Source organism: Bos indicus x Bos taurus, chromosome 26, assembly GCF_003369695.1.
Source record: "Bos indicus x Bos taurus breed Angus x Brahman F1 hybrid chromosome 26, Bos_hybrid_MaternalHap_v2.0, whole genome shotgun sequence".
Taxonomy (NCBI): domain Eukaryota; kingdom Metazoa; phylum Chordata; class Mammalia; order Artiodactyla; family Bovidae; genus Bos; species Bos indicus x Bos taurus.
The window spans coordinates 34,826,183-34,841,960 of record NC_040101.1 but is presented as its reverse complement, the minus strand read 5'-3'; the positions used below and the strand labels follow the sequence as shown (position 1 = coordinate 34,841,960).

The 15,778-nt window shown below is 37.2% G+C and overlaps 1 protein-coding gene across 1 annotated transcript in view; it reads right to left on the bottom strand.

Moving 5' to 3' along the window:
- Positions 1–2,562: 2,562 nt before the first annotated feature.
- LOC113884591 (cytochrome P450 2C31-like) overlaps positions 2,563–15,778 on the bottom strand; it is a 58,009-nt gene continuing 44,793 nt past the window's right edge. The window contains exons 8-9 of the mRNA XM_027529237.1: positions 5,258–5,399; positions 2,563–3,188 (exon numbers count right to left, since the gene is read on the bottom strand). Of these exons, the coding sequence (XP_027385038.1) occupies positions 3,007–3,188; positions 5,258–5,399 (324 nt within the window). The 3' untranslated portion in view covers positions 2,563–3,006. The remainder of the gene's footprint in view (positions 3,189–5,257; positions 5,400–15,778) is intronic.

Here is a 15,778-nt window from a genome sequence, read left to right as displayed (position 1 = left end):
CTTTATAGTTCTGCTGTATCCTTCACTTCCTCCTTGCACAGAACCTCCAGGTTTGCCAGAGGTGAGAGTTTAGGATCTTCTCCAGTCTTTTCAGAACATTTGTAGATTTCTAATGTCTCAGGAGGGTATCCCAGGTGTTGCTAGTGGTAAGAACCTGCCTGACAGTGCAGGAGACATAAGAGATGAGGGTTCAATCCCTCCATCAGAAAGATCCCCTGGAGGAGAGCATGGCAATCCAGTCCAGTATTCTTGCCTGGAGAATCCCATAGACAGAGGAGCCTGGCTGGTTATAGTCCTTAGGGTTGCACAGAGTCAGACACAACTGAAGTGACTTAGTACACACACACACGCAGTGTCTTGGGAATTCATCAGGTTTCCAAAGCCTTCCATGAGTATCTCATTCCTCAACTTTTCCTTTTAAGCTTTTTGGTTAGCGTATTGATTTCTATAGCTTCAGGCATCTACAATATTCAAAAATTGCCCCTGATTGTTTTCAACAAATGTGTCTGTGGAAAGGCTGTTCATACTGGGAAACTTCTGAGATCAATCCTGAATGTAGTCTTCCACAGTGACCACAGGCAGGTTAAATAATAATGATTCTCTGGGAACAGGGTTTTGAAGGAGTTCCAGCTCCACTCACTGCCTCCTACTTGAGGCTGATATATTGTTGATGCTTTTCACCATGATTATACCCTGTAGCTTTTCAAGGCTACCTCAAAGCTGGGAAGATAGAAGGGAATAAGGCAAAACATGACAAACCTCACTGTTATTACTGAGGTTTATCCATTTTCTTGAAGAACTCTGCAAATTGATGCACTTCTTGGCTAATGGTCAAAGATGTGAAAAAGCATATCTGATAAGTTTTACTTGTGCTTTCATTGTTTTATATCAGAGAGAATTATTAGAAGTCATTACTCTATACCACATTTGCTGACATCCTTCAGTCTAAGTTTGAAAGGAAGTAATGAAAAGTGGATACTCTTACTTTTTCAAACTTATGGGGTTCAATATTTCACCAACAATGAAAATAGTTTCTAGGATTTGGGAGACATCTTTTTTTCAGAATTTTTCTCAACTTACAGAGAATGTTTATCATTAAAAAATGTTAACCATTATCAAACTTTTACATTTACAGAGAAAGTCACTTGTTCCCTCAGCTAGGTTTGTGTCTATGCTACACATTGTACATCAAATAATGCAATGATAATCTGGGGCTCGGGGTGACATTAGTTTTCTCCAGCAAAAAGTATGTTCCAGTAAGCAGAAAATGTTTAGGGGTGAATCAATGTAATTTAAGCAATGTTTAAAATTACTTAAAGATGAACTCTAGTCTTATGACTACTCTTCAACCTCAGGTTTATTCTTAAGGCTTGTTTACAGATCTTCATAATCTTCAGGCTTCAGCTGAAGTTGGAACATTTACTTGATCCTTTTTACTTGGCAAGCTCTAGACTCCAGTTTTTTTTTTTTTCTTTGAGCCCTCAGAACATTTCAATTTTTTTGTTTGTTTCTAAAGCTCCTACACAATATTTTATAGTCAGCCATTCAGACTCTCAGCTCCTGATTTCAAATCAACAATCACTTCAAAGGTAAAATCACATCAAATAACAGGCTTCCTGATATGGATTTCCCAAACCCTCTGCTTTCTTGTCCCCAGAAATCCTCACAACTTTTAACACTCTTCCCTGATGACAAATACATATGTACATAGGCATATGTTTGTGTGTCTGTGATGAGCCAGACAGAGGAAGAAAATACAGACATAAATATAGATGTTATATCAAGAAGTTTCTGGTCATTGCAATTATATATTATTTGTAGATGATAAAATGTCCTACTTGAAAAATCCATGAAAGGAAACTAAAGTTACTAAATCTACCAAAGAATTCTGTTCTCAGCATATAAGTGGGTTTGGTCAAATAGTCTCTATTACAGTCATGACAGAAAAGTTAAGAGATACATACTTTTTAGGGCATTATTCTTCAGTATTGATGAAAAACAAAAATGCACATACATGTGCAGACACTTCACTGCCAGCAAACTATCTCAAAGAGATAGTACAGGAATAATAAAAGATGTATGCAGGTAGGAGCATTTCTATATTAACAAAAGTTCAAAATAATCTGAATATCCTTGAACACTAAGATAATTTTTAAGATTATTATAGGCATGAAATATGGTATTATGAGAGACATTTATTTATATAGATTGTGAAAGTACCTGTTGCTATTATCTGATGTCACCAAGAAGTCAGAGATATATTATAAATAATACATACATACACACATATCCACAGAAATACACATGCATATTTCTCTGTGTGTTCAAATATAACCATAAATACATATTATTTTCCTTCTTTTTTGCTTTAATATGTCTGTATATCAGTAACTGGGTCTATGTGTGGGTCTGTGTCTAATAACTAGGGGAAAAGAGAAAGGACAGCCTTGAAAATAACCAGCAAATGTAATTTTGGTCTCATGTTATTCCCTCTAGCTGGAGCAATCTTCCTCTGCTTTCTTCCTGCATGTGTGTATGTATATATACATATATAAAAACATATACATCACACATATAATTACACTTTAATGAACATTGAAAAAAACAGAAATTATACATGCCAAACTGTCAAGAGATAATAGCAGTAAGAGATGAGTACATTATATATATATATTTTTTAACACATGTGATAATTTTCTACTCTAATTTTTTTTAAAATCAAAATATGACATTTATGAGGTACCTTTTCACTGTAGATAAGATACAGTTTAAGATCTCAGGATAGAATTACGAAAAAACATTTTATTGAAGACAAAACAGTGAGCTGTAGTTCATGAAGCAAAACTTGAACTGAATCTTAAAGAAAATCAGAAGAGACAGGGCTCAGGAAAGTCACTCCTGACTCTAAGGGAGAGGTGGACCATAGCTAACAGCAGGGGCACAGGGCACCAGCTTGTGTGGACAGAGCTGGAGAGGCTCATCTGTGATCCGGCAGCAGCCCTTTCTTCAGACTGGAATGAAACAGACCTCGTAGAAGTGTGGTATAGATCCCACTCCTTTCAGAAGTGGTGTAGTATCAATGTTCTTCAGATCAGCCAGAGGTTTCAAGGTAAATTTCTGTAAAATGCTGACCAGGAGTAAAAACAGTTCCATGCGGGCCAGGCCTTCTCCAATACAAACTCTTTTTCCTAGAAATGAGACATAAATGAAATATCCATATAATTCTCATTTGACCTAGTGCACAGGCAGGTGTAGATAAATATGAAATGAAAGAATAGAGTAAATAAATAGATAAACTAAGGAAAGACCAAATAACCAATGGCTTGTCCTATTTACACCAAAATCTGGTCTGCTTCATTCCCTCAGAACATATTTCTGTGTACATTCTATTTAATATATTTTTTTTAATCCCTTCTGTACACCCATGTGGGAATTGCTTTCCTGAGGGTGGCCAGTGACATTTTTCTACACTCACACACACACACAGATATACACAAACACACAGACATATACACACAAACAGACGTATATACACACACTTACTCATCCCAATCGGCATGAGACACACTATATGTTCTCCATCTACCTCCAACCCAAGTCTCAACAACAGGTTTATTTCTCCTCATCTGATTTCTAAAAATAATCTTGACCTTGCCATGTCCCTGTTTTAACACTATTTTAAGAGTTTACCACTATCAGCTATAAAAAGAAATGTCACAAACTAGACAAAAGTATGACTACATGTTCACCAATCCCGGACACATAAGCTATTTGAGGTGTTAGGAATTTCCAGTCATTCCTCCAACTGAAATACTCGTCTCCTCAACTCTGCCAGCTGAGATTCTCTACATCCTTCTAGATCCACTGCATCTGTCATTTACTCTATACAAACTTCTTTGATCTATTCAGGTAGATATAATTTACTCCCTCATTGGTATTCCACAAGACTTATTAGTGCTTCTAATACAGAATATTTCACATGAAATTATAATTATTCCTCTGTCCCACACACTGGAATATAAGCTCATAAGGTAAAGCCTTAGATCTTGTAATGGTAGCACAGTGTCAGGACAAAAGCAATCCCACAAACTCTGTAAACTGAACAGAAATCTCGAGCAGGCTCATTATGTAACAATGGACCCAAAATTCAGGAAGAATATAAGATTAGCATTGTCTGTCCATGCGGTCACCTCTGGGCACTGTTCATAGTCTGGGGGTGTTTCTCCATCTTCCCAGATCCATTCTGTTTGTTTTTCTTTTGCACCTACTCTGTGTTTAGGAAGTTGATTTCTTTGGAACGCACAACCCCAATAGTTAGTTACCTTCTTTACTGTGAGTAAACTCAGAGGATTAAACATTGAGAAGGTTAGAGTATGCCCTCCCTCAGTCCCAGCCTGTCAGGCCACAGTTTCAGCAGTGGCTATATTCTCCAACCTACAGACCCATCTCCTGCTGAGGCAGCCATTCTCTTTGCTAAAAGTCTGCTTGAGTTTCAGCAACACCCTCCTTCTCCTGACTCTTCGACACAGGATGGTAACATCGTCCTGCTGATGCTCATCCCTGAGTACTTGACCACTCCTTGCCATGTCCCTTAATCGTGTCCACACCTCTGAAAACAGTCTCTTCATTAAACTGTCTAAAGTATCCTACCTCTTTCTTTCAAGGACCCTGACAAATTAAAGGAAGATACTAAATATAAAATGTTTCTTCCTGCAAGAAAACTTCCTTTATCTTCCAACTACTCTGCCCTCTGCTGTGTCCCTCAAAACGCAAGATTCAGGAGCTTCTCTCTCTGGATGCCCACTGAAAGAGTGGAAACACTCTGAAGAGTATTTTCTCTCTGGAGTATCCTTGCCTTTAACCTGCATTTCTCTTTCTTAGAGGAAGGATGCATCTGTTACTCACATTTGTATCTCTGGACCTGAGTGAGCATGAGTCTACTACATATAAGGTATGCAGACTACATTAAGTGAATTGACTTCATTGAGTGAATTGACTTCTCAGGGCAGAGGAGAAAAGCCGCAGTGTCTAGAAACCTAGGTATCTAGGAGGAGCTCTTAGGAGACTCAGCAGTGGGTAAGACAGCAGAAGTCAGGAAATACAGTCTCCAATCCAATGAAAAATTATCTGCACTTTGGGAGTAGTGCCTCTGGCCTCATGCAAATGACAATTTGTCCAGCCCAGACTAGCCTCCATGCAAAGCCCTTCCTTCTCTCATTTTACCACTGATGTACAGACAAAAATGAAGCATGCTTGCCTGCTGAAAAAGCCATGAAGTAGTCACTCTTCTTAAAGTTACCACTTTTATCCAGGAAGTGACCAGGATCAAACTGCTCTGGGTTGGGAAACTCCTTGCCATCGTGCAGGACAGAAGTCAGAGATGTTAATATGGTTGTGCCCTGAGATAAAGAGAAACAGATTAACTGGATTGCAAAAATGGTCACGGAGCTTGAAAAAAAAAAATACCTTGTCTAATCCTTTCCTTTTGTAGATGAGATGACTGAAGCACACATACAAAAAAAAAAATTTATTCTTTCCATGTCAGAGAACAAGTTAATGACCAAGCCTGTGCTGTGCTTAGACACTCAAGTCATGTCCGACTCTTTGCAACCCCATGGACTGTAGCCCACCAGGCTCCTCTGTCCATGGGAATTCTCCAGGCAAGAATACTGGAGTGCCATGCCCTCCTCCAGGGGACCTTTCCAACCCAGGGGTCAAACCTAGGTCTCCCTCATTGCAGGCAGATTCTTTACTGTCTGAGCCACCAGGGAAGCCCAGTGACCAAGCCTAACAGATCTTAAATCCTACAATGCCGGTTCAGGGCACTGTTAAAACCTGACTCCAAGATAATCGTCTTCAGCTTGTAGTCTACCTACTGCACTTGCTTTCCAGTAAATTAAAGGAGCTGCGTTTTTCTTGACAAAAAACGTTAAACGTGCTGATGTCACTGAAAATCTAGCTCTTTCTCTTTGGAATCAAATATGACATCTTCTTCAAAACTACATGAGTGGCCATATTTTTGAAAACTATTTTCTTCTCCTACTAAGATGAGTAACTAGTAAGCATACCCTCCTCCTCCTATGTTTTTTCAATGTATTTGTTGAATATTCTTCTTGAAGTAGGGTGGCATTTCTGGTTTCTTGTAAGGTTTTCCTAAACTCAGAGATACCATGTAACATAACAATTTAGAGTTTAGTTTTTAGAATCAGTTGAACATTTTTCTCTACTAAATTAATCTCTGTGACTATAGGAAAGTTTTTTGCCTTTTTTTTTTTTTTAACAGTTGCATGCTTCATTTTCATCACAAGTAAAATATAAACAGGGAGTTCCCTGGTGGCTAGGGTTCAATCTATCCCTGGTGGGAGAACTAAGATCCCACAAGTGGCTAAGCACACCAAAAAAAAAAAAAAAAACTAAACTAAAAACAAGCAAACAAAAAAAAAAATAAACAATTATTTTATTATGTAATGAGATAATATAAGAAATACTTTTTAAACAGAGGTTATTACCACAAGCTAAAACACTCAATAAATAGAAATTTTGCTGCTATTATGATAACAATAATTTTATTCACAATATCTTGGGATCACAATAATACAGAGACAAAATTTAAATTCAGATTCATCTGAATGCCTTCTGGTATACTGTATAGCCTTTCCAAATACATGATATAGTTCTCACTCCAAAACATCATGAATTGAAAGACAATCATTTCCAAGTGTGCAAATAAATAAAAGAATCAAGATTGCCTGGAGAAATATCAAAAACCTCAGATATGCAGATGACACCACCCTTCTGGCAGAAAATGAAGAGGAACTAAAGAGCCTCTTGACGAAAGTGAAAGGTGAAAAAAACTGACATAAAACTCAACATTTAAAAAACTAACATCAGGGCATCCAGTTCGATCACTTCATGGCAAATAGATGGGAAAACAATGGAAACAGTGACAGACTTTGTTTTCTTGGGCTCCAAAATCACTGCAGATGGTGACTGCAGCCATGAAATTAAGATGCTTAGCCCTTGGAAGAAGAGCTATGATCAACCTAAACAACATATTAAAAAGCAGAGACATTGCTGACAAAGGTCCATCTAGTTCAAGCTATGGTTTTTCCAGTAGTCAAGTATAGAGTTGGACCATAAGGAACATTGAGCACTGAAGAATTGATGCTCTTGAACTGTGGTTTTGGAGAAGACTCTTGAGAGTCCCTTATAATGCAAGGAGGTCAAACCAGTCGATTCTGAAGGAAATCAGTCCTGAAAGTTCATTGGAAGGACTGATGTTGAAGCTCCAATACTTTGACCACCTGATGCAAAGAACTGATTCATTCGAAAAGACCCTGATGCTGGGAAAATTGAAGGCAGTAGGAGAAGGGGATGACAGAGGGTGAGATGGTTGGATGGCATCACCGACTCCATGGACATGAGTTTGAGCAAGCTCTAGGAGATGGTGATGGACAGGGAGGGCTGGCGTGCTACAGTCCATGGGGTCGCAAAGAGTTGGTCATGAATGAGTAACTGAACTGATTGGAATAAAGGGGAAACTGAAGTTTCAGTCTTTCCTAAACCTCTTCCTTATGACACAGCAACTCCTGTGATTCATTTTCTGACCTGGGTGGGCATAGAGATGTGCCCTGCGCATGAAGTACAGGAAGATAGTATGGCCACAGTACAAAGGCTTTCATATAAAGCTAATTAATGACCAAAAAATTTATCCTGGATGATGGGACCATCTGTTGCAGTTTAGTCACTGAGTTGTGTCTGACTCTTTGTGACCTCAAGGACTGCAGCCTGCCAAGCCACTCTGTCCATGAGATTTCCCAGGCAAGAATACTGGAGTGGGTTGCCATTTCCTTCTCCAGGGGATCTTCCCAACTGAGGAAGATGGGACCGTATACTTCAAGGTATAACAGAGTAACTGCTTTTGAGTTGCCCTCACAAACCTGAAATATATATAAAAACAGACAGGAGGACTTCCCTGGTGATCCAGTGGTGAAGAATCTGCCTGCCACAGGACATGGGTTTGATCCCTGATCCGAGAACATCCCACATGCCTCGGGGCAACAAAGTCCGTGCACTGCAACTACTGAGCCCACATGCTCTACAGCCTGCATGATGCAAGAAGACAATCATTGCCATGAGAAGCCCAGGCACTGCACTAGAGACTAGCCTCTGCTCATCACAGCTAGAGAAACCCACAAGCAGCAATGAAGACCCAGTGCAGCCAAATTAAATAATACTTTCTGAAATCCTCAGGGGAAAAAACACGAAGTAACAGCTTTCCAGCATTGAACAAGAAGCAATCCAGGATTGTGATTCTTTAATAAAGAAGAATTAGGTAGGTCCTATATTCACTCCTAATATACTTCTGAAAACACTTTCCTCCTAGAGTGCAGGGAGGTGGCAGCCGAGCAAAGTGGGACCCTTTCTGAGCTAAGGAGACAGAGATCAAAACCTGATGCCTGCAACTCATGAGGAAGGACACAAGTCAGGAATAATCTATAAACAGGGAAGATCTCAAAAGTATACAAGACTATTCTCTGTACATTCATGTCTGTGGGTTGGGCAGCTTCAGGACCCCAATTAGAGTATGATTCCTGGGGAGGTGAGAATTGAAAGTGGATACCAGATGCTGTACAGTGATAGAGAAGTTGAGGTTCCAACCCAGTGAGAGTGGAAAGAACTTTCCTGTCAACTCAGATTTACTGTTATGATTGATCCCCCAAATTCTAAGTTGTTGGATTAATGAACCCACCCTGGACTAAGGGTCATGCCCTAAGATTAAATCAAAAATTGAAATTAAATCACAATGACAAACAATTATAGTAAGCTTAAGACACTAAAGGACATCTGTCAGTAACTTAGCTGCTTATCAAAATAAAATTCAGTGCCCTTAAAGAAAGGGTAATCCAGATTCCCCATAAGACATCATTCAAAACATTCACTATACAACAGAAAATTAAAAATAAATGTGAAATGAAGTAAATGTGACCCAAATTTGAAGGAAAAAGAGCCAATAGAATCCATATTAGAACCCATATTAGAACCGATATTATCCTAGATATTAGAATTATCTAAGAACTACACAAGTACTACAAACCATCCATCATAAGTATATCTAAGTTCTTAAAGGAATAATTAATAACAAAAAAAGAATAAATGAGAAATCTCAACAGAGATTCAAAACAGTAAAAATAGGAATTCAAGAAATGAAATTTTTACTGGATTGAATTAAAAACATTAGAGACTGCAAAAGAAAAGGTTAGTGAATTTAGAGACATACCAACAGAGTAACGGCTGAGAAGCCCCTATTGGAAGAACTTTCCAACACACAGTAATTATAAACTGTGAAATACACACAAACACACACATTCTGCAAGGCAGCCAAAAGCATGAAGTGTAGAAAACACTTGAGAAGACAAAAAGATACTGGGTGAGTTTTCCATTTTAATGATGTTATCATGAGGACAGGTCTCAGACAACAAAATATTGAGTGACTAAAACATGGCCATAAGCCAAGTCTCACTGCTTTAAAGAATCAATGACAATATTCAGCTGTACCTACTGCACAGAAACAAACAAACAAAAAAAAACAGGGCTGGGGGTGGGGGGGGCGGTGGATAATTCCATAAAAGAAAGAGCCAGAGAAGAGGACCCTTAAATTCCCTATATGAAATATCCCAAATCTCTGAAAATCCTATAAGCCCTGAATTACATGTGGAATAAATTCCAGATAACTACCCTAAAGTTAAAAAAAAACTAAATTTAAAACTCAGAATTTTGAGTTGAGAACAGCATAGTTAATGACCTGCTAAAACAAGCAAATGAACAAAGCTTCATGTTCCTCAAAGGATATAAATGAATCACGAGTCCCTATGATATATCATTAAAAATATGTAGACAAAAAATCCAAAATAATTAGACACACATACATACACACACACACACCAAGAAAATGTGACCCATACACAAGAGAAACAGAAGAACAACAGTAACACTAAAATAACAATAGTGATAATGGAATAAACAAGAATTTTGAATCACAATCAAATTTTGAATTTATAATCATAGCTATTATAGTCAAGGAAATGAAAAAATGTCTCAACATTAAGTAAAATGTTAATGAATGAATGATCAAAATATAAATTGTAAAGAGAACCCAAATGGAAATTCCAAAACTAAAATTTATGGTTGATTGTATTAATTATTAAATAGACTTTACAATAGTTTGAAAGAAAAAGTTGGTGAAATAGAAGATAAATCAATAAAACTTTTTTCAGTCTGTAGAAAAGGAAAAAATTGAAAACAAATAAGCAACCAGAACCTAAGGAACCTTTTCAACAACACAATAAGGTGATTGGAGTACCAAAAAAAAAAAAAGAAAATAATTGAGAGAGGATGGGCAAAAAAAATTGAGAAAATAATGAAGAAAATGTAGACATCTACAATGTAGACTGAGCGACTTCACTTTCACTTTTCACTTTCATGCATTGGAGAAGGAAATGGCAACCCACTCCAATGTTCTTGCCTGGAGAATCCCAGGGACGGGCGAGCCTGGTGGGCTGCCATCTATGGGGTCGCACAGAGTCGGACACGACTGAAGTGACTTAGCAGCAGCAGCAGCACAATGTAGACAAATAGAATAAATAAAAACAAAACCAGACTTAAACATAAATATATTGTAGTTAAAATATAGTCAAATACACAGAGAAAACTTGAAGGCAGTCGAAGAAAAATGGCCCATTACCTACATAAGAACAAGAATTCAAATGACTGCTGAATACTCATCAATAAAATGGAAATCAGAAAATAGTAAAATGAAATATTTAAAGTGCTAAAGGGAAAAACTTATACCCAGTTAACATAGTAATCTATATCCAAATATCCACCTGTTGTAAACAAAGTTTTATTGGAATATTTCCCTGCCTATTTCTTAAAGTATTAACTATGGCTGCCTTTATTCTACAATGGCAGATTAAGACTACATGGTCCACAAAATCTGTATCACTACGTGGCCTCTTAAAGAGATGTTTGCCTGTTTAAAGCAAAAATTATAACACTGATGGTAGCTTTATAATATACATAGATATTATACATGTGATTGCCATTTCCTTCTCCAATGCATGAAAGTGAAAAATGAAAAGTGAAGTCGCTCAGAAGTGTCTGACCCTCAGCGACCCCAGGACTGCAGCCTTCCAGGCTCCTCCATCCATGGGATTTCCCAGGCAAGAGTACTGGAGTGGGGTCCCATTGCCTTCTCTGATAAAGGAAGAGGAACAGGTTAAATTGTCATATATGATTGCAATGTTCTTGTATTTTTTAAATTTAATAGTTTAATTTTAAGAAGACTGTAAAAATTTAAGAATACATATTGTAATCTCAAGAGAAATCATTTAAAAAATAGTTCAATGACAATAGATATTTATACTCCTGGAAAAAATCTACTAATCCATAGAAAGGCAGGAAATGAGCAGCAGAGAGATATAAAAAAGAGGGACAAACAAAAAAAACAATTATTTAAAAGTACAGTTATTCCCAATAGAAGACAGTAAAGGAGGAAGAGTAGAATTATGAACTTGGTGGATAAGCAGAACACAAATGATGAATTTTCAAATATAAACCCACCATATCAGTAATTATATTGAATTGCAATAAACTAAACATTCCAATTGAAAAAGCAGAATGCACTTAATAGATCTATAAGGACAATCCATCCAAAAGCAATAGAACATGTTCTCCCCAAACACACATGAAACATTATCTAGAATAGATCATATGTTATGGCCAAAACAAGTATTAAGAAGTTTTAGAAGACTGAAATCATATCAAGTATATTTCCAAACAAAATGTTATAAATTGAGAACTCAATTATAAGAAAACTGGAAAATACACAGACATGTGGATATTAAAAAGTTTTAGAAGACTGAAATCATATCAAGTATATTTCCAAACAAAATGTTATAAATTGAGAACTCAATTATAAGAAAACTGGAAAATACAGACATGTGGATATTAAACAATATGCTACTGAACAATCAAAGGATCACAGAATAAATCAAAAGAGAACCAAAAAGTACCTTGAGACCAAAAAAAAAAAAAAAGTAAACATGGCATACCAAAACTCGTGATGTCAGGAAAAGCAGTTCTAAGAGAAAAGTTCAGTGATAAATGCCTACATCAAGAAAAGAGAATGTGTATGGTGTTAGAAAGTGGTCTAGTTTCATTCTTTTACAAGTGGTTGACCAGTTTTCCCAGCACCACTTGTTAAAGAGATTGTCTTTAATCCATTGTATATTCTTGCCTCCTTTGTCAAAGATAAGGTGTCCATATGTGCGTGGATTTATCTCTGGGCTTTCTATTTTACTCCATTGATCTATATTTCTGTCTTTGTGCCAGTACCATACTGTCTTGATAACTGTGGCTTTGTAGTAGAGCCTGAAGTCAGGCAGGTTGATTCCTCCAGTTCCATTCTTCTTTCTCAAGATCGCTTTGGCTATTCGAGGTTTTTTGTTTTTCCATACAAATTGTGAAATTATTTGTTCTAGCTCTGTGAAGAATACTGTTGGTAGCTTGATAGGGATTGCGTTGAATCTATAAATTGCTTTGGGTAGTATACTCATTTTCACTATATGGAGTATTACTCAGCCATTAAAAAGAATACATTTGAATCAGTTCTAATGAGATGGATGAAACTGGAGCCTATTATACAGAGTGAAGTAAGCCAGAAGGAAAAACATAAATACAGTATACTAACGCATATATATGGAATTTAGGAAGATGGTAACAATAACCCGGTGTACGAGACAGCAAAAGAGACACTGATGTATAGAACAGTCTTATGGACTCTGTGGGAGAGGGAGAGGGTGGGAAGATTTGGGAGAATGACATTGAAACATGTAAAATATCATGTAAGAAACGAGTTGCCAGTCCAGGTTCGATACACGATACTGGATGCTTGGGGCTAGTGCACTGGGACGACCAAGAGGGATGGTATGGGGAGGGAGGAGGGAGGAGGGTTCAGGATGGGGAACACATGTATACCTGTGGCGGATTCATTTTGATATTTGGCAAAACTAATACAATATTGTAAAGTTTAAAAATAAAATTAAAAAAAAAAAAGAAAGAAAAGAGAATGATATCAAACAAGCAACCTAACTTGACACCTTAAAGAGCTAGAAAAAGAAGAAAAAAACAAAGCTCAAAGTCGGCAGAAGGAAGGAAATAGAGATCATAAAGTAAATAAAAGAAACAGAGACCAATAAGAAAAACAAAACAAACAAACAAACAAACAAAAAAAACCAATGAGACTAAGAGCTGGCTTTTTAAAGCCATAAACAAAACTGAAAAATCTTTAGCTAGACTTACCAAGAAAAGAAGAAATAAGACTAAAATAAGCAGAAATAAAAGAGAAAACATTACAACTGATACTGGACAAATACATACAATCATAACAAACTATTAATACAATGAACCATACCGGAACAAATTGGAGAACTTAGAAAAAATAGATTCTTAGAAACCTACAACCTATCAGGAAAGAATCATGAAGAATTAGAAATCTGAATACATGAATCATGAGTAAGCAGATTGAACTGGCAATCCCAAAACACACAATACACTCCCAAAACACAAAGTACCGGGCCAGACAGTTTCACTGATTAATACTAACAAATATATAAAGAGAAATGGATACCAATTCTCAAACTCTTCCAAAAAATACAAGAGGAAAGGCCACTTGCAAACTAACTTTGAAAAGCCAACATTACCCTTCTATTATAACCAAAAAGAATATTACGTGAAATGAAAATTATAGGCCAATATCCTTGATATCTGGTCCCATCACTGCATGGCTAAAAGAAGGGGGAAAAGTGGAAACAGTGACAGATTTTGTTTTCTTGGGCTCCAAAGTAACTCACTGCAGACAGTGACCACAGCCATGAAATTAAAAAACGCTTGCTCCTTGGAAGAAAAGCTACAATAAACCTAGGCAGCATATTAAAGAGCAGAGACATCACGTTGCCAACAAAGGTCCATACAGTCAAAGCTATGGTTTTTCCAGTTAATTATGTATGGATGTGAGAGTTGGACCATAAAGAAGGCTGAGTGCCAAAAAATTGATGCCTCCAAATTGTGCTGCTGGAGAAGATTCTTGAAGAGTCCCTTGGACTGCAAGATCAAACCAGTCAATCCTTAAGGAAGTCAGCCCTGAACATTCATTGGAAAGACTGATGTTGAAGCTGAAGCTCCAATACTTTGGCCACGTAATTCAAAGAATCAACTCATTGGAAAAGAAACTGATGCTCGGAAAGACTGAAGGCAAAAGGAGAAGAGGGCAGCAAAGGATGAGATGGTTAGACAGTATCACCAACTTAATGGACATGAATTTGAGCAAATTCTGGGAGATGGTGAAAATCAAGGAAGCCTGACGTACTGCAGTCCATGGGGATGAAAAGAGTCAGACACGACTTAGGGACTGAAAAACGACAATCCCTGATAAACATAGATGCAAAAATCCTCAACAAAATATTAGCAAACTGAACTGAAGAATACAGTAACAGGTGGATTTATGAGCAAGCTGGATTTATTCCAGGGATGCAAGGATGGTTCAACATGTGTAAATCAACTGGTGTGATAGAACTCGTTAACAAAATGGGGAATAAAAATCATAGAATCCTCTCAGTTGATTCAGAAAAAAAAAGCATTTGATAAAATTCAACATTCATTTATCATAAAAATTATCAACAAAGTGGTATAGAGAGAAGGTACCTCAATGTAATACAAGCTATATATGACAACCCAACAGTCAATATGATACTCAACAGTGAAAAGGTGAAAACTTTTCCTTTAAGATCAGTAACAAGACCAGAATCACCACTTATATTGAACAGAAGGAGTCAGGGTTTGGGAAAATTTTTCTTAAGACGCAAGAGAATTGGGTATGTTTAAATGCTAATGGAAAGGAGCCAACAGAGAAGGAGAGAATTTAAAAAAAAGAAGAAGAAGAAGAAGAAATGATTATTTGAAGAGGAACCCTGAAAAAGTGAGAGGAAAGGGATCCATGACACAAGTGGAAAGATTTACTTTAAATAAAAGGAAAGCCCTTCTTCCACAACAACAAAATGAAAAGGAAAATAAAGGGGTGTGAATGTAGATAACTTGTAAATCTAGTGGAAGGGAGTTGAGGGAGTTCCCTAAAATGGATTCTGAATTTCTCTGTGGAAGACTAGATCATTTGGGGAAAAGTCCATGGTGAAGAACTGGAAGGGAAGAATTCAGAGCTGAAAATAGTTGGTGTGCTTGTAGGAGCAAGATGAGTTCAGTTATGAAACAAGAACATTGAATAAAGTCCCTAAGAAAGACAATGCCAAAGAATGCTCAAACTACCACACAATTGCACTCATCTCACATGCTAATAAAGTAATGCTCAAAATTCTCTAAGCCAGGCTTCAGCAATATGTGAACTGTGAACTTCCAGTCATTCAAGCTGGTTTTAGGAAAGGCAGAGGAATCAGAGATCAAATTGCCAACATCTGCCAGATCATCAAAAAAGCAAGAGAGTTCCAGAAAAACATCTATTTCTGCTTTATTGACTATGCCAAAGACTTTGACTGTGCAGATCACAATAAGCTGTGGAAAATTCTGAAAAAGATGCAAATACCAGACCACCTTACCTGCATCTTGAGAAACGTGTATGCAGGTCAGGAAGCAACAGTTAGAACTGGACATGGAACAACAGACTGGTTTCAAATAGGAAAAGGAGTACATCAAGGCTGTATATTGT